Consider the following 21,506-nt stretch of genomic DNA (forward strand, 5'->3'; position numbering starts at 1 on the left):
AAAAGTTATGCAATCTGGGAGTCTTTTAAATAGACCCACTGAAGGGGGTACTCCAATTGCCTTACCCTAAGTCCCTGTTCAGCATGGAAGAAGCCAGAGTGGTCTGCGTCCCAATTCCCTATTGGCAATTTGGGTAACCTCTTCAGAGGATGGTGTGATAAGAATAGGAGGTAGGAATTGGCTAGGCAGTTAGGTTGAAAAGACCCCAAAGAAAAGTAGTTAATTTCTTGGCTAAAACTCACAATGTCCTTGGGCCTTTTAGCAACATACTCCATTCCAAAGGCCAAAAATATTGAAATATTTGGGAGCTTTTATCAAATCCTTAAAAGATTCTGCGGTTACCTCTTCAGAGGGGGGGGAATGTTAGAGTAGCCAAAAGCCCCCATAAAAAAATAAATCAAAGAAGAAGAAAGAGTACATGAAGTTATCAGAAAAAAGTGATGGGGAGATATGAGAGGAGATGGAGGGGAGGGAGTGGGCATGGATTTGATCAAAACACCTTATATGCGTGTATGAAATCCTCAATAAATCATTTATTTAAAAAAATAAATCAAGACCAGTGCTATAAGCTTTTAAGTTTGTAATTTTTTGCCATTTTTTTTCTCTTCTGTGACTCTATCCACTCAGCAACTGTTCAATGGCAATTAGGGTTAACAACATATAATAAGAAATACAAAGACAAAGAACGTTGGGGAATTAGCTGATGCTGGGAATATGCAGAGAATGTGCTGTTTTGAGTCTGTTATTGGCTGAATCATCCCATTATTAATCTCACCATATTCTTGCCTAGCATCTAGCATTGGGTCATTACTCAACAAATGTTGGAACATCATTTTTTAGAAATGTAACTTCCTCACAAAGAGGGGCATCTTCCAATTACACAGTGTTTCTGTGGTTTACATGTGCTCCCCACGTGATGGAGAAATAACCCCTGGGAACTGAAGCCTAATGTCCCTCCTAAGGAACAGATTGATGTCCTTTTTAAAAATATAGTTATTATTATTGTACATGTGTATGCATGTTATGTATGTGAGCTGCATATGGAGATCAGAGGACAATAGTGTGGAATCAGTTCTCTCCTTTCACCTTTACTCAGGTTCTGGGAACTGAACTCAGGTCCCTAGACTTGTGTGGCAAATGCCTTCACCCAGTGAACCATCTAGCTAGCCTGGACTGATGTCTTTATGGAAGGAATGGGTTCTTCATCCTAAGCAGGGACTTGAAACAAAGTGGGGGAGCAGGGTTTTATCCTGCTCTCTCTGTCAGAAGGCACCTTAATACCAGCCTCCAGGATCATGAAAAACAATGTCTCTTTTTTAAAAGATTTATTTTTGCTTATTGTTTGCATATGAATGCTTTGCTTGCAAGTATGTGTGTGCACCACAGGTGAGCAGTGCCTACAGACTCAGCATCTCCTTGTCAAGTACCAGCAACACAATGGCAGTGAGGGAGTCCAGGAGAATTGACTAGAACCAGAAAGGGGTCTGAGGCAACAGCAGCTTTATGGTGATGCTCTTATCCATTATACACACACTGTTGCTCCATAAACCATATGACAAATGAAGGTTAAAAGAGAGAGAGAGAGAGACTCTTTAAATAATGATTTTATTATTATTGGGTAGAATAAAATTCAGTTTTTCAAGTATATGCTCTGGGCCCACCTGAAACCTCATTTTCTCCCCTGGAAAATGGATATAAGAATTTATTTTGGGGGCTGCAGAGATAGCTCAGTGGTTAAGAGCACTTTCTCTTACGGAGTAGCCGGATTCAAGGCCCTGCACCCACATGGTAGCTCACAAATCATCTGCAACTCCACCTCCAGGAGAGTCAACACCTTCTCCTGGCTTCCCTGGGCAACAAGCACACACATGGTGTACTTACATAAATCCCAGTAAAACACTCATACACATAAAATAAAAACCATCAAAAATAATTTTAAAATAATGTATTTGTCAAAAGACTGCTAAGAGGATTAAAAGAAATGCTGAGGCAAAGTGTTCAGTGAGTTTCTGGCATATTGGGTGAATTCAGTAATACCTACTTGTTTTTCTTTTGTTATTAACTTTTATGTTAAAAGCATGATGTTAGGTGAGTTCCCAGACTCTCTGATCCCTCTTTATACCTCATATGTAATGCTAGCTATACCTGCCACCCCCACTGTGAAACACAAAATGGTAGTAATATGATGCCCAGACTCTACTGGCTCTGAGGGCTAAACGACAGCTGCCTATCAGGTGTAGAATTTAGAGTTTCATAGTAGATCTTGAATGAAAGTCAGTCTTGATGACCTCCAAGGAGAAAAACTAATACAATACATAAAATGAGAAAGAGACACAAATAAAGAAAACATCAGACCATCAATAAAAATCACCAACACGCACCAGAACAAACAATGCCCTGTAACCAATGGCAGTTTTATTGCTAATAAAATGTATGTTACAGGAAATACCTTTAGATCTTTACTAGTATTCAGTTTGTTAATAAATCACAACAAAATTAGAGGAATCCCCCTGTGTCTGGGCAGATCATGAAACCAGTATCTTACCATGAGACCTGTACCTATCAAACTCATGGTCTGGAGCCACAGTGAGCAGGTGCTTCCCAGGAGCAGGCAGAGCCCAAGAGGAAAGATGCCAGGAATAGAAGGCCCCTCTCAGAACTCTCGCACTGGACCTTACTTCTCTGTCGGCAAGAGGCAATCACAGATCCATGCCACTACCACAGTGAAGGAAAGTTTAGAGTAGCAGAGGACTGCCCTGCAGCCTTTACAACTTTCGGTGTCCCATCAGATAGTCATATGGATGAGAATTTCTTTACAGTTATTTGATCCCAGACTTTTTCAGTGGGGGAGGAGAGGGTCTCATGGAACTCAGGCTGGTCTTAAATCTACTATGTGCTGGGATTATAGGCATGCATTGCCATGTCCAGAGCTGGGGACTGAATCCAGTGCTTTCTGAATGCTAGACAAGCATTCTACCAAATGAATAACTTCACCTTCCATCAACCCCATTCTTTTAACTCCAAATCATATTTATGCAGAAAGTATTTTTTTCTAAAATCATGTCTTTAAAATTTGGTACAAAACTCCTTACCTGAACTACGTAGGACTTTGTAAAAAATCTATCCCACTTTATTTACAGTGAGATAGGAAGCTCTGTGTAAGAACCAAAGTAGCAAGCAGAGGTGAAATGCCCTTGACATGGGCAGCAGTGTTTACACTGCTACCTATTAACACTGTGCTGAGCATTAGAAAAAGTATAAAATACACTGAAAGCATAAGAATTCACCATAAGAGTTCAGAGGTGATGAAAACAAATTCCTGCTCCATTATAAAAAATGAACACAGGTGAGTTGACGAGACAAATGATGTAAATGAATCAACTGGAGGACTGGGAAGATAGCCCAGTCAGTAAAGTGACTGCTGCATAAGCACGAGGACGCGAGTTTGAATCCCCAGCACCCACATAAAAAGTAAGGAGTGGATCTGGGGAACTGGCTCGGCGGTTAAGAGTATATACTGCTCTTGCAGAGGACATAAGTTTGGTTCCCAGCACCCACACTGACTAGTTCACATCTACCTATAAATCCAGCACCAGGGGATCCTTTACTTCTGGCCTCTGGGGACACCTATACTCACATGCACATAGCCACACACAAACATATATATGCAATTGGGAAGCAGAGGCAGGCAGACCTCTATGAATCTAGACCAGGCTGGCATACATAGCAAGTTCCAGGCCAGTTGAGACTATAGGGAGACACTGCCTCAATCCCCCCGCAACCCACCACCTATAAAGAAAAAAGTCAGGGGTGATAGTGTGCACTTGTAATCCCAGGAACAGGAACAGGAGGGTTTTGGGCTCACTGGACAGTGAGCCTAGATTAATTGTGAGTACCACAAAATAAGGTGGATGGATTTGAGGAACAACATTCAAGGTTGACCTCTGTTGCCCACACTCAATTGCATAATCACGCACCCATATCTGCATGCATGTAGACGTACAGATTCAAATGGAGTTGGAGAGGAAGAAGAGAAGATGGTGTTTGGGGTTGTTTCATTTTTTGTTGCTGTTTGTGTTACTTCATTTTTATTTTATTTTATTTTTTTTGAGACAGGGTCTGCCTATAGCCCCAGCTGGCTTGGAATTCACTACCTAGACCAGGCTGGCCTCGATCTCACAGAGATCCACTTACCTCTGCCTCCCAAGTACTGGGATTAAAGGCATGCACCAGTGTGTGCTTTGAGAAATGGTTTTGAGAGTCTATGCATCCTAGATAAGAGAGTTGATAGGACAGACAGTCCATCTGATGAGTACTGAGACGCAGCAAGTCACAAAACTAGGTGACTACAATTATTGCTTTGAGTCAGGCTAGGGTTTACAAAGAACAAAGCAATTCTTTTAATTTTAGGTAGCACATTGGTTAGAGGGTGACAGTCAGGTCAACACTGTCAGTTTCAAGTGCCCTGCTCCTTGTCAGTCCTACAGATACTTGTGGAACTCTCCACAAATGCCAGTCACAAACACTTCACTAGCATTAAACACAACCTGAACACCAACATACATTCCAGAAGACAAGTCACTATCCCAAATCAGCTTCTTTGCCCCATGGCCTCTTGCTGATTAAAAGGTCTAATTTCTCTCATCAGCTCTAATTATTAAAGACTACGGCAGAATGAGCTGATTTCAGGCAAGTCAGAGTGGAAATAACTGTGCTTAAGAGAAAAAATAATAGGTCCAAATAGTTCCCAAGGCAATCCATGGCCCCATGAACGATAATAAATAATGGACAACATTGGCAGATGCTGAACTGTCTGAATACAGCACCTTTATAAATAAAATCAGGATCACCTGTGTTTATCACGTCAAATTTAAATGGTCTCAGAGATCAAACAGACTTAATCTCTTCGTAAACTCCTTTAAGTTAATAATCAATACCTCTTAGGCAAGTTACAATGGTCTCGGTATCAGGGAGAGCCTTAATCAACAAACTATTAAGCGAGAGAACAGGCCCCACTTATACTTTCCTTTTAGGTAACCTTTCTTTGCCTGTGTGGAAAGATGAGCCCTAGAGCAGAGGCCCAAGAAGTGGGAGGCATGAAGGGGTTGCTGCTCAGCATTCCAGAGAACCCACAGTGCAGAGTGAGCCATGAGCCACATCTTGCATCTTGGTTTGACAGCAGCAGCACAGCAAATGACAAGCCCTGTCAGGTGAGGCATTTATCCTCATAGGGAACGCAGCCATTCCAAAGCAACAATCTCAGATGTTGTCACATCAAGGAAGACAAGAAGTCATAAAACAGGAAGGCTATCATCATGGGAGGTACAGCAATAGAGACTGTAATTAGGAACTGCTGTGAAGGGCTGCCCAGCTCCATACTCAGGAGCTCACAGGAGCCAGGACTTTTCTCTTAGGCTTGGGTTGCCCACCAAGCCACCAGTGAAGTCCTGAATGGTCATCTCTGATGCTACTTAGGGCACAAACTTCTAAGCCCAGCCACCTTTCTTCCTGAAAGTCTGTGCAAAAGCAGCTCTTCAAGGCCACATGACCAAGAAAAAAATAAAAAATAAAGCAAGAAAAATAGCAAACAAACATATTCCCCCATTTCTTCCTTTGCTCATTCAACAAATATTTATTATTATTTTTTAATTTTATGTGTATGATGTTTTGTCTGCAAGTATGTAAGTACATCCATGCAGTGCAATGCCCACAGAGGTCAGAAGAGGGTGTTAAGTGCCCTGGAAGTGGAGTAACAAACAATTGTTAGCTGCCATGTATGTGTGTGCTGGGAACTGAACCCAGGTCCTCTGGAAGAGCAGTCAGTTCTCTTATCTGTTGAGCCATCTCTCCAGACCCTCAACAAATATTTATCCAGCCACCAAGCTACATAGCCACATGTGCAGGGGGTTACTGAGGGAGATACTCTATCTTGCTCAGATAAACAAGTTAATTCTAATAGAATAGATAAACACATGGCAGGCACCATGCAGGTTCCAGACATGGTAGAGGGTAAGTGTGGCTTTGGGAGATGTGAGGAGGACACTGAGCCCAATGGAGGAGGTCAGGCAAGACTTTATGAAGGAAGAGGCATCCAGGTTGAATCTTAAAAGAAAACTGAGAACTGGCCAGGGAAAGAGGAGGAAGCAAGGCATCAGGATGTGCCACATATAAGAAGGTACACACGTGCTAGAGAAGGGTAGAAATCTGTGACTGAAACACGAGGCAGAGTTCAGAATGTGAACAGAAAAGGAAGAGAGGGAGTCAGGAAAATCAGTCCAGTGATTTGGAGGAAACAGAGAGACAAGCCCATGTATTTCAAACCCGCAAATGCAAAAAGGAGATCTATTGGGAAATAAGATAAATCTAGTTGTCCTAAGAAATCTACATAATGATGCCTGAAAGTCTGAACAATCATTATTGAAATTCTATTGTGTGTGCCAGTAACTTACTTTAAAAATTCAGGGAGAATAAGAATATATATATACATATGCATACCTGTATGTGCATATAAACATGTGCATGTATATACACATATATGCACACACACACACACATGAGGGATTGAGTACTGGGGAAAAAACTCTGGGTTTCACACACGTTAGGCAAGTGTTCAACCAATACATAATATCCCTTTGCTCTTTGATTTTTTTTTTTTTTTTTTTTTTTTTTTGATCCCACCTAGAAACGATTTTTTTAAATTGATTTAACTAACGAATTGGTAGAAATACTGAGTTGTGGCCAAGGCACAGGGAGTGCCTCTCCTGGATGCCTGGAGCAAAGTGTATGAGGAAGATGCAGGGGACTAAGATGTGGATGAGGCATCTGATTAGCAGCTAAACTGGAGTTTATTTTCCATCGTTTTTTCTCTTCTGCTTCGAGTTTCCAATGTGCATCATTACCTCACTGCAGTCTTCCTTTCACTGTCTGTAGATTTAAAGCTCCACAGTGCAACACTAAAGGTGTGCACTACCACGCCCAACTACTCTTTGTTTTTAAAGACAGGGTCTCAACACACACACACACACACACACACACACACACACACACACACAAAGAGACAGAGACATAGAGATTTCTTTTTTAAAGAGACAAGTTCTAACTATGTAATCTAGGTTGGTCTTAAATTCACAGTCGTCCTCAGTCTCCCAAGTGCTGGGCTCCAGGTATGTGCCACCACACCTGGAAAGAATACTTATTTTTAAGGTGTGTTATACCACCTCTGTCCATAAGAAAATACAGAACTAAGACTATAAATTTAGTAAAGAGAAACATCTTTCCTTTCCAGCTGTACTGTTCGTGTTCTATATTACTCTACTTAGGCTACTATTAATTACACTGACTTGGGAGTTACAGAAACCTGATTTAATCCTGACCTACTTGTTAACTGTGGTCTTCAGCAAGCTATTGGCTTTTTCTGAGTCTTTTATTGCAGGTGTCTCCAACTTGCTGCCCATGAGCTGTATGTGCCTCAGTCTGGATAGCTATGAGTACAACACAACACAAAATGGTAAACTTAAAACAATATGAGGTGTTTTGTTTGTTTGTTGTGTTGGTAACTCAAATTGCATGGTTCTCAAGTGTGAGATAAAAATGTGCTGGAAAGTCAAAAACTTGAACAAATCTGCAAGAGACCCACCTCATAGGCCTGCCTGAGATGCACTGAGGGAGCTAGACCACAATTTCTATTTAAAGAGCATCAGAGAAGTTATGCGACCTGCACCATGCAGGCCACAGCACTGTCAGAGCAGCCGTCAGACTTCCCACCCAGACTTCTGCCTCATTCTGTATCTAGCTTTCTTTTCTGTCCTCTTTTTTTGTGGAGTAACTTTCGATGTTAAATATAATTAAATTTCTAGCATGATGACCTTTTATTTATACTGTAGAAGTACAAGTTCTTGAATAAAGAGAAAAAAGGAACTGAAGAATAATAACTCTAACAAAAATAGCACTGGATGAAGACACTAAGCGGGCAGCTTACATGGGATGTGAATTTTATCTCAATGAAGCTGCTCAAAAATTAAAAGATAACAACAGCAGTGGGTGAGAAGTGAGTAACCTGGCATTTAGAAGCAGCACGACTAGAAGGAAATAAAGCTCAGTTGTTCTTTTGCTTATTGATAAAATAGGATTACTACTACCTGTACCATCTTTGTTAGGAATGAGGATAAAACTAGGTTCTAAATGGTGACATCTGTCATGATATGCATTCTGATGGTGCTTGGACAACTTGGGAATTGAGGAGCTTTATTTCTTCATTTCGAATGACCCATAAGCCTCCTACAATGTGTAGGAGCAGAAATTAGCCACCACCCTACCAGCAAACTCCTGCTCGTGACATCACCCTCCATACGCTGAAGTCACTTGAGTATAAACTGCAAGAATTTCTGGAATACACAGATTATAAAAACTTGCTTTCCTGCTGTAACACCAGAAGGATTCATTCTCCTAATCCAGGGCTTCCACAGCCATTAGTACAAAATGTTGGTAGAGACTTCTGCTTTGCCAGTCACAGGGCCAAAGAATCAAATAAACACAAATGTGGACAGAGTAATCCAAGCCTGACACAGAACCGTTCCTCACTGTGGTTACTCATGTTAAATAGCACATCAAGGACTAGGAGGTAGCTCGGTAGATAAAGTGCTTGCTGGGCAAGACTGAGGACCAGAATTCAACCTCCAGCATGCACATAAAAAGGCAGGCATGGAATTTCCTAGTGCTGGGGAGTGGGAGACAAGTGCTCCATGGGGCTTTCTAGCCCTCCAGTCTAGCCTAACTGGCAAGCCCTAGGTTCCAGTGAGAGACCCTATCTTGAAAGCAAGGCTTTCAGCACCTGAGAAAAGACATCCAAGGTTGACTTATGACCTTCACACACACACACATACATGTATACACAGCCCATCATGCCAAAGAAGGCCTCTTTTCATCTTCTTCCCCACTTTATAATGGAAAGGCACAGCAAATTCTGGTGTATCTTCTCTTTCAGTACAAATACCATTTCCGCTCACCAAAATCCTGATTTACTCGTTTCATACAAATAGGACATCAATACCAAGTACTTTTACAAACATAGACAAACACAATTTTGCCACTGTTTTTAAAAGACTAAGGTCATCTTGGACCTACTTCCTAAATAGTGGTAAACTAAAAATCAAGCCATTTAGCTCAGTCAGGTCCAATAGATCAGTGGAAAAAAAATAAATGGGAAAGCTTGCCAAAGTGTAACCATGGTAACACCACAGATGCATCAAGCAATGGTGTGTGCTCATTTGCTTCATCCCCATTTCTTAAATTGGAATCTAAGTAGGGGAAAAATTACATGGAGAACAATCATGAGTCTGCAATTACTGAATTCTGCAAAATCGTATTCACCCTGCTAGACTTCAGAGGTAGCCGTAGGACAGCAGAGAAATGGCCCCAGATGGTTCAAGGGCCAGAAAGACCAGGATCTGTTCTTAACTGCAGGTCAGTTAATCTCCTCATGACTCTGCTTCCCCATCTGCTTCCAAAGGGTTATTGTAACTAACCAGTGTGATGGGGACCATGCTGGACCACACAGCCCCAGTTCTGTCACTTGGAGCCTTATTCTTACTGTCTCACTCCAAAACCTGTTTCTAGATCAATAAAAAAAAATGAAAATGCCTACCCCACCCATATGATTAGGATCAGAATTACTATTAACCTGACATATATGGAATTGTTAGAAGGGTATTACTGAGATTATAGTTTTCCAGTTCAATATGGAAAGACTAAAATGAGAGAGGGCAACAGATTCACATTAGCAGAAGAGCCTTCTCTGTCAGATGCAATTGCGGCTGAGGAAAGAACGAACTGCAAGGTGCTGTCCCTAGTAACTTACAATATCCCTCTTCTTCTCAGAACTTCTGCCTATTAATAAGTAAAATGGAGGGCAGCCGATTATTCTAGAAGCTAAACTCTCAAGGCCTTAAATATATGGAATGCCTTTGATTAGTTCCATTTGTGATTTTACTGTAGTATCAGGAAACATCAATAGTTTACCACCTCACCGACAAAAGATTATAGCTTAAAGAAAACCATTTACAGCTAACACATCACAGCAATAGGCAGGATCTCTTGTACATTATTTTTCCTGGAAGTGTGGGGGGTTGTCTTAAAAATGGTATCTTTAAAAACTCTTTCAAACTTGAAAGGACTGAATGATAAAGTACAATTTCCAATACTAAAACCAGAAACATTCTTTCCTAGAATTTTGAATGGAATTAAACAAATGCCTTGGCTTCCCAAGAGGCATAGCTATGAGGGGCCTGTGAGGAAGCCAGTGTGGCTGGGTGTGGTAAAATTCCACTATCATGCAGTGGCTCATTTATTCACTCACAGACACACTGCCTGCTGGTCTTTAACACAAAGGCTTTACTCTCGGGTCTTGCATTGTTTCTTGCTTGCTCAAATTTGGTTGTATATAATGGTTTTTAGAATTCAGAGTTTTTTTTTTTTTTTTGGTCTTTTTGAGACAGGGTCTCCCTGTAGTCCCAGCTGTCCCGGAACTCACTATGTAGACCAGACTGGCCTTGAACTCACAGAGATCCGCCTGCCTCTGGCTCCCAAGTGCTGGGATTAAAGGCATGCGCCACCACTCCCGGCTAGAATTCAGAGTTTTTAGTCTGTGAAAATCTTTTTTTCACACAATCTTGATTTAGAAATTTGTAAATCTGGTCCCATGGAGAGAAAGATTGTGGAGGAAGTAGTCCCTCTACTGAGGGTCATTAAAGATACAGTGAAGGGCAGTGTGTGGTGGCCCATGCCTTTAATCCCAGCATTTAGGAGGCAGGGACAGGAGGAGCTCTGTGAGATCAAGGCCAGCCTGGTCTACATAGTGAGTTCCAGGATAGCTGGGGCTACAGGGAGACCCTGTCTCAAAAAGATTTAAAAAAAAAGACACCATAGCCTCCACACAAATAAGTCTTAGCTTCTGCCGACCAGCTCCATTAAAGACAACAATGCCCTTGTTTTTAGGGGCTTCCCCATGCCAATACTCTCCAAACTGCCTATCTGCTTCAGCCCATCTATACCTCCTAATAGTTCCAAGAGGCAAGTTCTTTCACAGATATGAACAGTGAGCCTCATAAAAGGTAGATAATTTGCCCAGCACTGAAAACAGGTAAGTAGCAGAGTCAACCAAAATCCAGTCACCAGCTACACTGTGACACTGTTTGTCCCATTGTCAATTATCATTGACTTAACCTGGGGCATCATTAAGTGGGCATGCTGCCAAGTATGGCAGAACTAGCTGTTGAGCTCTTCTTTCTCCTCTTCTTACACACACACACACACACACACACACACACTAGTGTGAGATGCTAGGGCTAGCTACTTACAAGGCACAGCATGGCGGTAGAGGTTATCCCTTATAGTCTGCTGGAGCTCGTGGTCCGGAGACCCTTTCTGGAAACGTTGGTTGAGGAAGTGTCGCAGGTCCTTGTTGAGTCTTCCTCCTGTAGGAAATACATAAAACAGAGAACATCAACATGAGAGGGCTTCCTGGACAGTCAGCAGTCCTAAAGCTGTGTGCGGAAAAGCCACATCCAGCCTATCTAGCCCACAGCCCCTCAGTCAGAAGGAAGAAGTGCTTCCGGTTTCCTTCTGCAGAAAGCAAGAATGCAATAAAGAGCAAACAGCAAGGAAGCAGCACCGAGGTGGGGGCCTTATCTCACATAGTGCTAGAAGGCTAAATAATGATGAATTTAATCTAGCCTATTACATCTACACAGGTGCCACAGACACAACACTATTAGAGGGAGAGTAAGTGGCTGAAACCACAAAGATGACAATCCAGCAATAACTGTCAAATTATAAGCACTTCTTCACCAGGGATCTAATTGGTAGGAATCTACCCTACGGTTATTCTTGTAAGCCTGCGCAAAACTGTTTACTACAGAGTTTTTTTTGTTTGTTTGTCTTTTTCTTTCTTTCTTTCTTTTCTTTCTTTCTTTCTTTTTCTTTCTTTCTGTAACAGAAACTAAATAAAAAGAAAAAGCAAGAAAAACCCTGAAAACAACAAAAAGAAACAGATTCAGTAAAGCTTGGTCTACCTGCATAGTAACTACTAAGTAAAAGCTACACCTCCAAGTGCTAATGATGAAGGACTGTAAAGAGGTTCTAATTCTTGTTTGCATTTTTAAACTTTATTTAACTGATACATAAAAACAAAACAACAACAACAACAAAAGAACCTGGATTGGTGGTACACAACTTCAGTTTCAGCACTCAACTGGGGAGGCAGAAGCAGGGAGAGCTCTATGAGATCAAGGCTAGCCTGGTCTACATAAAGACCAGGCCAGCTGTAGCTACAAGGAGACCCTGTCTCTGAAAAAATAAAGTGCATTTTAATTATATTAAAGAGTTTATCAAGTAATATTTAAACACAATGGTTAGTGTAAACACTGATCTCAAGTATCTATCATTTGTATATGGTGGAAACTTCCAAAAACCTCTCATCTAGCATTTTGAAGTGCAGAATACTCTTACGTCTCATCACCCTACTATGATAGCACACCAGAGTTTCTTGCTCCTGCTAAAAAGGACATTGTGTCCACTAAACAACCTCTCCCATCCCACCTCCCAGGCCCTGGTAAGCACCATTCTATAATCAATTAGTACAAAATCATCTTTATACATTCCACATGTGAGTGAGATCATGGGGGTACTGGTACCTGCCTTTCTTATATTCTTCATATATATATAAAAGGGGCTGAGAGCACAATTTAGCATGTGTGAGTTCAATCCCCAGCACTGAAACGTAGCAAAACACCAACAGAAAAGGAATGCAAAAAGCCAGGTGTGATGGTGCATGTCTTTAATCCCAGCACTCCAGAAGCAGAGGCAGGTGGTTCTCTGAGAGATCAAGGGCAGCCTGGTCTACACTGTGAGTTCCAGGTCAACTGGGGCTACAAGGAGACCCTGCCTCAAAAAGCAAAAACAAACCAAAACAACGCCATCTCCCAAACCAAAAAATACAAAATAAAAAAGGAGAGAACACATATTAATAGAAGCAATCATAAAAAAAAGTTTGGGCAGTCATTTCCTTTAGGGAAAAAGATTGAGCTGAGAAAACAAAGGAGATATATTCTTCATTTTATAGGTAAATAAATAACAATGTACATATTTCCATACCCTCCAGTGCCTTTCAACTGCCAGGCACATATTGCTTTTTTATTACTGTTGTTTGAGCCACAGTTAACTGTGTAGTCTGTGTCCTTATTCCTTTGAAATTCTGTATACTTAATAGAATAAAAGGAAAGCTTTTTAAAAAGTTACAAATATGTATCATAGAAAAGAGAACTGTTAAAAATCACAACCACAAATTATAGTCTACAGGACCAACAGAACTCTTACAGATCAACCTAGCTAGCACTCACCATGGAGAAAGATGCTACAGTGAGGGCTAAAAATAACAAGACTGCGAGTGTCCTTCCATTTTTAGACAAAATGAGAATTAGGCAAGAGCATTTTCAGCCTTAGCTAAACAATGAAGCAACTTGGTAACATGTGAGCCACAGAATTCCTACAACAGATGGCAATTTCTCCATACTCAAAAAAGGAGTAAATCACAACAAAGATGCAGAGGTTAAAATGGAGGTATTTCCTACAAGGGCAGGCAAGTATTTGACTTTATTTTAATATAACATTCAAAGTGAGATTGCTTGCCATGCCTCATTCTGACATAGACTTCTGAAATTGCACTTGAACTAGTTCATTTCAGACATATTATAGTCAATGTTCAAATGGCTAAAAACAAAAAGTATTAACAGTCAAGCTTAGACTATTCATTTATCAACTATTTATTGAATGAGGAAGATAAGCACCATTTTACCTGCCCCCACACCCCCAAAAGACACATTTCAATAGTTCAGAAAAGAATGAACAGAGTGTCTAACCCCCACACAAAGACACACAGACACAGATACACACACACACACACACACACACACACACACACACACACACATTCACATTAAGCCCTTGGAAAGATGTTGGCACATCACCATCTACTAGAGAAAAGCAAATTCAAATCACAATGAAATTCCATTACATATCTATCAGAATAGCAATTTTTCAAAAAATATTTTAAATATTATTTTTATTTTATGTGTATGAAGGTATTGCCTGCATGTATGTAAGTGTACCCATGTCGTGCAGGGTGTCAAATTCCTGGTACTGGAGTTACGGACAGTTGTTAGCTGCCATGTGGATGCTGGGATTTGAATGCATCCAAGAGCATTGAATGGTCAAGAGCTCTTAACTGCTGAGCCATCTCTCCAGTCCCAGAATAGTGGGCATATAAAGTGGTTCATCCTCATGGGGCTACAGTTTGGCATCATCTTCTCAAACCATTTTCTTAAGTCACATTTGGACAAGGCAAATAATCCAAAAATATCACTGGAAATGAAGAAAATGGAAAAAAAAGTCCGCAAAAAGAAAACATAGGTGATTCTTTCCAGCAGCCTTATTTACAACAGCTTCAAACCCAAATGTTCATTCACAAGCAAATGAAACAAAATGGGGTAGGTTCAGTGGTACACAGCAATTAGAAACTGACACACACACAGAGACACCGATAAATCTCAAGCAAATAACATTGAACAAAAGAAGTGAAACACACCAGGCGTGGTGGCACACACCTTTAATCCCAGCACTCAAGAGGCAGAGGCAGGCAGATCTCTGTGAGTTTAAGGCCAGCCTGGTCTACATAGTGAGTTCCAGGACATCTGGGGCTACAGGGAGACCCTGTCTCAAAAAGACCAAAAAAAAAAAAAAAAAGCAAAACACAAAAGGAAGCAAACTTTATTCAGGAAGCTTTAAAGAGTGTTAAACTAATTTGCAACAAAAGAAATATTCTCTCTGGAGGAGAGAGAGGCAAAGACTAAGAGCAAAACATCCTGACGGTAAAAAAACTTTGTATATATGCATGTGTCTATATGTAGATGTATGTCACAGTATACTGCAGTTTACAGAAGAAAGCTTCACAAAGCGTACTCAGAAACACTACACTACATCCTGTGAGTCAACAGCAACAACAATTTCCAAATAACTCTTTTAAATTTTATTTTTATTGAATTTTTGCAAATTTGATACAATATAGTTTGATGGTATTTAGATCCCCTCCCCTACTCGCACCTCCCCCACTGGCTCCACTCAATCTAATGCACTCATAGATTTATAAATAATACGGCCTAGAGACTCTGATTTGTGTCACCAAATAACTTTTTAAAAAAATGAAACTAGGGGCTGGAGAGATGGCTCACCAGTTAGGAGCAGTGGCCACTCTTTCAGAGGACCTAGGCCCAGTTCCCAGCACCCAATGGCAGCTAACAGATATCAAAAACTCCAGTTCCAGGGGGTCTGATGACCTCTTCTGACCTCCATGGGCACTGAACCACATAGGTGCACTTACATACATGTAGGCAATATACACATACACATAAAATAATGAAAATAATAAAATACTTTTAAAAATTGAGAAAATATGAACACTTTGTAGAAGATGCCAATTTAGAATTGCTTGACTGTAGTAGTATGACACAGGTCCTACATATGAAAACTTAACCACATACAGGAAACAAAGACATGCAAACATATATACACACACATGTATATGTATATACGATAGGTGAGTGACTGCCTGTGCTCTGCACTATACTAGATGCTTAGTTCTCAATTTCGTCAGGGAGTCCAATCAAAAGAAGACTAGAGAAAATCTTGGCAGTTAGGAAACACAGGTCTTGGTGTGGATCCCAACAGCATTATATACGAGCTTGTGAGCCCAAGCACAGGGCTTCATGTCTGAGCCTTTCTCCTCTCATTGATTAAAATAGAACAATGATGTAATCGCAGCTCCATCACATGGTTGTTGTGAGCATCAAAGGGGATGACACATTTGCACAGTGCATGGCAGAGTGAAAGCACTTAATGAAAGATGGACAATATAATTACTACAATGTCAAGTGGACAATTGCTGAGGTGAAGGGAAAAAAATTAAAAGCAGCCCAAATGGGAACTATTACTCTTTTTTAAAAGGAAAAAACAAAAACAAACTTCATAAACACAAGCTACCCAAATGGCTTAGAAAGAGCAAGAGACAAAAGACAGGATGAAGGAGATTTGAACTAAAGAATATTTCCAGTGCTAGAAAGGGGTAAAAGCCTACTTGTGCTAAAATAGCATGCACTTATGTAAACTGAAGCTGAGTTCAGGAAAGAAAGCTAACTGGTAATCACAGGTAGGTATCTGATAGACTCAGTAACTCTACCTCCAGGGATTCGGCACTCAAGAATCTGACTAAAAGGATAATGTTTCCCAATAATCTAGGATCTTTTGTGTCTTAGGATACAGCAATTCTTGACATGCAAAAGACTCTGACAGGACCAGCAAGATGGCTCAGTGAGTAAAGGTGCTTGCCACCAAGGCTGAATTCAATCAACCCAAGTTTAATTCCTAGAATCCACATGGAAGGAGAGAATCAACTCCTGAAAGTTGTCCCCTGACCTCCACCCACATGCACGCGCGCGCATGCATGCGCGCGCGCACACACACACACACATGTATAGACACACACACACAAATAAATAAATGTGAAAATAATGCACTTTAGAAAGACATTGACCATTTCCATTTGAGTCATGAGTAGCTAAGATGTCTAGTGATATATAAATGTACAACTAGAGTCCAAGACAAATTCCAAAGAATATTTGGGATACATTGCCTCTTCTATATGTAACAGAGATGCATACATTCTTATGGACCATCTAGAGCAGCCATCAAGATAAACCAGGGGTTTACAGATTGAATGGCATTCCTGAGAACCTGCTGGATTACACTTGAGCTTATGCTCCAACTAGCTGAGTCAGTTAGGGTTTATGAAACTCTTTTGTGAATGCACAAAGGAGCAGGGTTAACTATACAGCCAGTTAACATTTACGCTGCATTCCCTGACATTTGGCTGAGAAAAGCTTTAACCTTCACATTCCAATAAGAACACTATACTTTTTGGCATCTAATCTCAAATTAATTGCCAATTATTCTGAGGACATGTCTATAAATCTTCTAATTGCCAAGGGCATTGAGACAATAATAAATCATAAGATGGATAAATAATAAATTGTAAGAATGTCATGGTATCTTCACTTTTGTTCAACTTCAAGATTTGTTTTGTAAATAGAAAAAAGAACATAGGTCAGAAATATATAGAACTTTGCTCAAGAAAATGTTCAGAGCTGGGGCTAGGATGTCTCTGTGTGTGGTAAAGTGCTTGTCCTGCATGCATGACCTGAGTTCCAATCCCAAGCACCCATATAAAAAGCTGGACACGGCAGCAAACACCTCTAATCTCAGTTCTGGGGAAGGGGAGACAGGTAAATTCCTGGAGTTTACTGGTCAACTAGGCTCGCCAAACTGGTTAAGTGAGATACCCTGTCTCAAAAAGTAAGTTGGAGACAACACCGGACATCAACCTTTGGCCTCTACATACATACATGTGTACTTAACACATATACCAGCATGAATATGTACACACATACACACAAAAGTTAAGAGCTCACTGCAAGAAGTTTCAAAATTTAAATAGGGACAATGATGCTTAGACCCATTAGATTATCATTACTTTATATTTATTTATATGCTTTATCAATATCTCAGAATTCGGTGTCTTAAAAGACACCAAAAGGTATCTTTGCTTTTTCATCCATATGAGTTTGCTGAAATTTAACCATTATTGATTGATGAACCTTTTACTATTGTATAAGAGTCCATCTTTAATACACCAAAATTTATTTTCCTTCATACAAAACTGAGCTACTTTCAATACAAGGTCAGGATGACTTAAAAAAAAAAAAAAAGAAAAAGAGTGCATAAGGTTGGTCAAGACACTGGGTTTCCATGGTGCAGGCAAACCCAGGATGCAAGCAATGGCACAAGGGGAGGAGCTTCGGCGTGTGTACACGCATATCTCATTGAAGGACTAGTTTTCCACCCCATTTTCTTCACATGTTTTCACGTATGTCATGTTTCTTTCTACTTGTGGCTGCAGGCTACACTTTAAACTATGAAACAGGATTTTCTACTTCTCACAGAAGGTCTCTTGGCCTTGTCTAGGCAAGAGAAGATGCTTCTATCTGTATCAAATATCATAATCAAATCTATTACTTTGGATGCTAACTTTAATAAAAATATTTTAAGTCTGGGGGAAAAAAAGGAAATGTATTTTGGGTATACAGGAACTCTCTATACCATCTCCTTATGTTTTAGGTAACTATCTTTCTACAATAAAATTTACTTTGAAAGAGGTAGAGCAGGGTTATCATCAACCATTGACCAAGCCATTTGTATAGAGGGTTAACTGACCTACAACTATGTTATTTGTATCAGAGAATGTCAACATGTTGGTATTTTCATGTCCCAAGGGGGATCTGCACAGGAGAGGTATATTAGTTACTTGTCTGTTGCTGTGATTAAAACACCATGATCAAGGCAACTTATAGAAGGAAGAGTTTGTTTAGCTTATAGTTTTGGAGGCTAAGAGTTCATTATGGTGGTAAGACACAGCAGGAGTCAGCGAGAGCAGAAAGGTGAGTGTTCACATCTTCGAATATGCACAGGAAGCAGAGAGGACAAAACTGCAAGTTTGGGGCAAGGCTATGAACTCTCAAAGCCCACCCCCAGTGATATGCTTCCTCCAGCAAGGCCACACCTCCCAAAGGATCCATGACAAGTAGCACCACCAACTGATCAAGTACTCAAACAGTTGTTGCCTATGGATGGGGGGAAGGGGGCGTTCTCTTTCAAACCACTACAGAAGGCACCTACTGCCTAGACTGGACAAGATGTTATCAGCCATGCATGGATCATGCCACTTATATCAGAGGAAGGTGATCTAGATACCCATGTGTCCCAGATGGTGCTGGGGAAGCATTCCCTTTCTTCCTGCCTACAATTCCCCATCATTAATTAGGTCATCCGTTGTGGCCTGGAAGGCAAAGCACAATGCCCCTTCTGGGTTCTCTGTGCTCCAGACCATTCTCATCTAGGTGGAGCAATGGCACACCACTACAATTAGCACTGATAACTTAATGTATTTCAGACTTCCAATGCTGAGGAAAAATGGCATGCAGATACTGAAAGCAATCACACTTCCTCTGGCAACTCTGCTTCAGCACACACTTTCTTCCAGGAATGATTGCAGTTGTAGGAAAGCACATCCACTAAGGCAACATAAATGATCTGCATTGTTGCTGAGCAAACAATGGTGTCAGCTCAGCACTTCAGATGTATAAAGATACAGGCTTCAGAAATACAAAACTATTAACTAAAAACAAAAGAATATGGTTGCTTTTTAAACACTTTTTTTCTCTTTGAAATGTAGTCTAATGTATCCCAGGCTGGCCTCAAACTTAATTCTGTAAACAGATGATTCTGAACTTCTGATTCTTTTGCCTACCTCCCAAGAGCTGGGATTACAGATGTGTATACTGGTATGCACTGTTTCTGCAGTGCTAGGGACTGAACCTAGGGCTTCATGCATACTACACAAGCACTCTACCAACTAGCTTCATCCCAGTTCCCAAATGAACTTGTTTTATAGTCATTAAAATGTAAGCCCGGCGTGGTGGCACACATCCTTAATCCCAGCACTCCGGAGGCAGAGGCAGGTGAATCTCTGTGAGTTCCAGGCCAGCCTGGTCTACATAGTGAGTTCCAGGCCAGCTTGAGCTACAAGGATACCATGTCTCAAAAAGACCAAAAAAATAAAAAATAAAAATAAAAAAGCCAAAATTCACTTAAGTTAGCTTTGTCTGGAAACAGTGTTTGCTATTTGTTTCTTTCTCACATCTATTTTCTCTAACAGTTCTCTCACTTGCAAAAGAAATGTAAATTATTAGGGAGTTGGTGTTCAATGGGAAAAGTCTCAATTGGGGGTATCAAAAAGTTCTAGAGTCAGATAGTATGGGTGGCTATTCAGCAATGTAATGTCGTTTATGCCAAAAAAACAAAAAACTATATCCTTCAAAATGATTAAAATGATGAGCTTTACACATCCTTCACAATAACAGAGTTCTATGAATCATTTACAAGGTTTGCAAAGCAAGCCAGCCACAGAGGCATACACTGTAATCTCAGCACCTGAAAAGTTGAGACAGGAGTGCAAAGAGTTCAAGGTCAGTCTAGGCTACATAGTGAGACCCTGTCAAGAAAGACAGAAAGGGAGTGATAGGAGGGAGGAAAACACTTGAAAAACATACAATTACAGTGGGGTGTTATGGTGCATGCCTTTAATACCAGCAGAGGCAGGCAGACCTTTGTGAGTTCAAGGCCAGCCTGATCTACAGAGTGAGTTCCAGGCCAGCTGGGGCTACAGGAAGACCCTGTCTCAAAAAGACCAAAAAAGAAAAAGAAAAGAAAAATATACGAATTACAACAAAGTAAAACCGTTTTTAACCTCATTTGCATAATTTTATTGATTTTGTTCACTGTATGCATACATACACATAAACACACTAAAATCATAAAGTCATAGCTGTACAGATAAATCATGGTATTGGATTACAACAAATGCCCTTACTTATACACTTGAGCAAATGCATTAACTCATCCAATAACCATTCATTATGTGTCTACAGTCAATATTTTGTGAATCCTGAGGATACAAGGATAATAGAAGGTTCCAGAGCAGCAAGTAGAATTAGTGAATAAGGAGGATGGACAGGGACAGTTTTTGGCAGGGCCCTCTGTTAAAAGGACAACTAATGGTGTTTTAAAGAAGGGAGTCATCTCCCTAGAGTGTAGGTAAAGATGTTCCAGGTAGAGAAAACAGCACGTCCAAAAGCCTCAGAAGTAGAGAAGAGGCAGGCATGCTGGACAAAGAACACAGAACTCAGACAAAAGATAATTTGGGTGCAGACCAAAAAGAGAAGCAAGGCTACACCAGTTTAGCTCTGCAGGCTGGAACAAAGGAATATGTTGGGGGACTTTACTCAAGGCAGTGAAAGATGTGGTCTAAATTTTCAGGCTATTTTATAGTTGTGCGGTGGGTTAAATGCAGATGTAAGTGACAGGTAGAAGTCAATATACTGATCAGAGAAGATAAGAGGAGCCTGGACCCAGGAAAGGGCTGGAAAGACAAGCAGGAAATAGAAAGGAAACATAACTTAATGCTAGAGCTGATACAGTTTGTCAAAGTGAAGATATACATACAAGTTGGGGAGGGAGTGAACAAAGATACCAAGTGTGGTGGTTGGAAGGAGAAATGTGCCCCATAGGCTCATGTATTTAACCCTTAATCCTCAATTGGTGGCACTGTTTGGGGAAGTTATGGAACACTTAGGAGATGGAGCCTTGGAAGTGTGTCACTGGGGGTAGGCTCTGAGGTTTTATAACCTGGCCCTACTTCCTCTCTTTGCTTCCTATATAGGAATGAAATAGGATCTCTGTTTTTGGGGGCCAGGCTAGTCCACGTCCATGCTTCAATGCCTTCCCTG

At 40.7% G+C, this 21,506-nt stretch overlaps 1 protein-coding gene across 14 annotated transcripts in view; it reads right to left on the minus strand.

The window, feature by feature from the left end:
- Positions 1–21,506, minus strand: part of Magi1 (membrane associated guanylate kinase, WW and PDZ domain containing 1) — a 692,255-nt gene that overhangs the window by 284,554 nt on the left and 386,195 nt on the right. For all 14 annotated transcript variants that reach the window (XM_017796616.2, XM_017796611.2, XM_017796614.2 and 11 more), the window contains exon 2: positions 11,355–11,471. In XM_017796616.2, the coding sequence (XP_017652105.1) occupies positions 11,355–11,471 (117 nt within the window). The remainder of the gene's footprint in view (positions 1–11,354; positions 11,472–21,506) is intronic.

Source organism: Nannospalax galili, unplaced genomic scaffold (genome assembly GCF_000622305.1).
Source record: "Nannospalax galili isolate Female #2095 unplaced genomic scaffold, S.galili_v1.0 scaffold1051, whole genome shotgun sequence".
Classification (NCBI taxonomy): Eukaryota; Metazoa; Chordata; class Mammalia; order Rodentia; family Spalacidae; genus Nannospalax; species Nannospalax galili.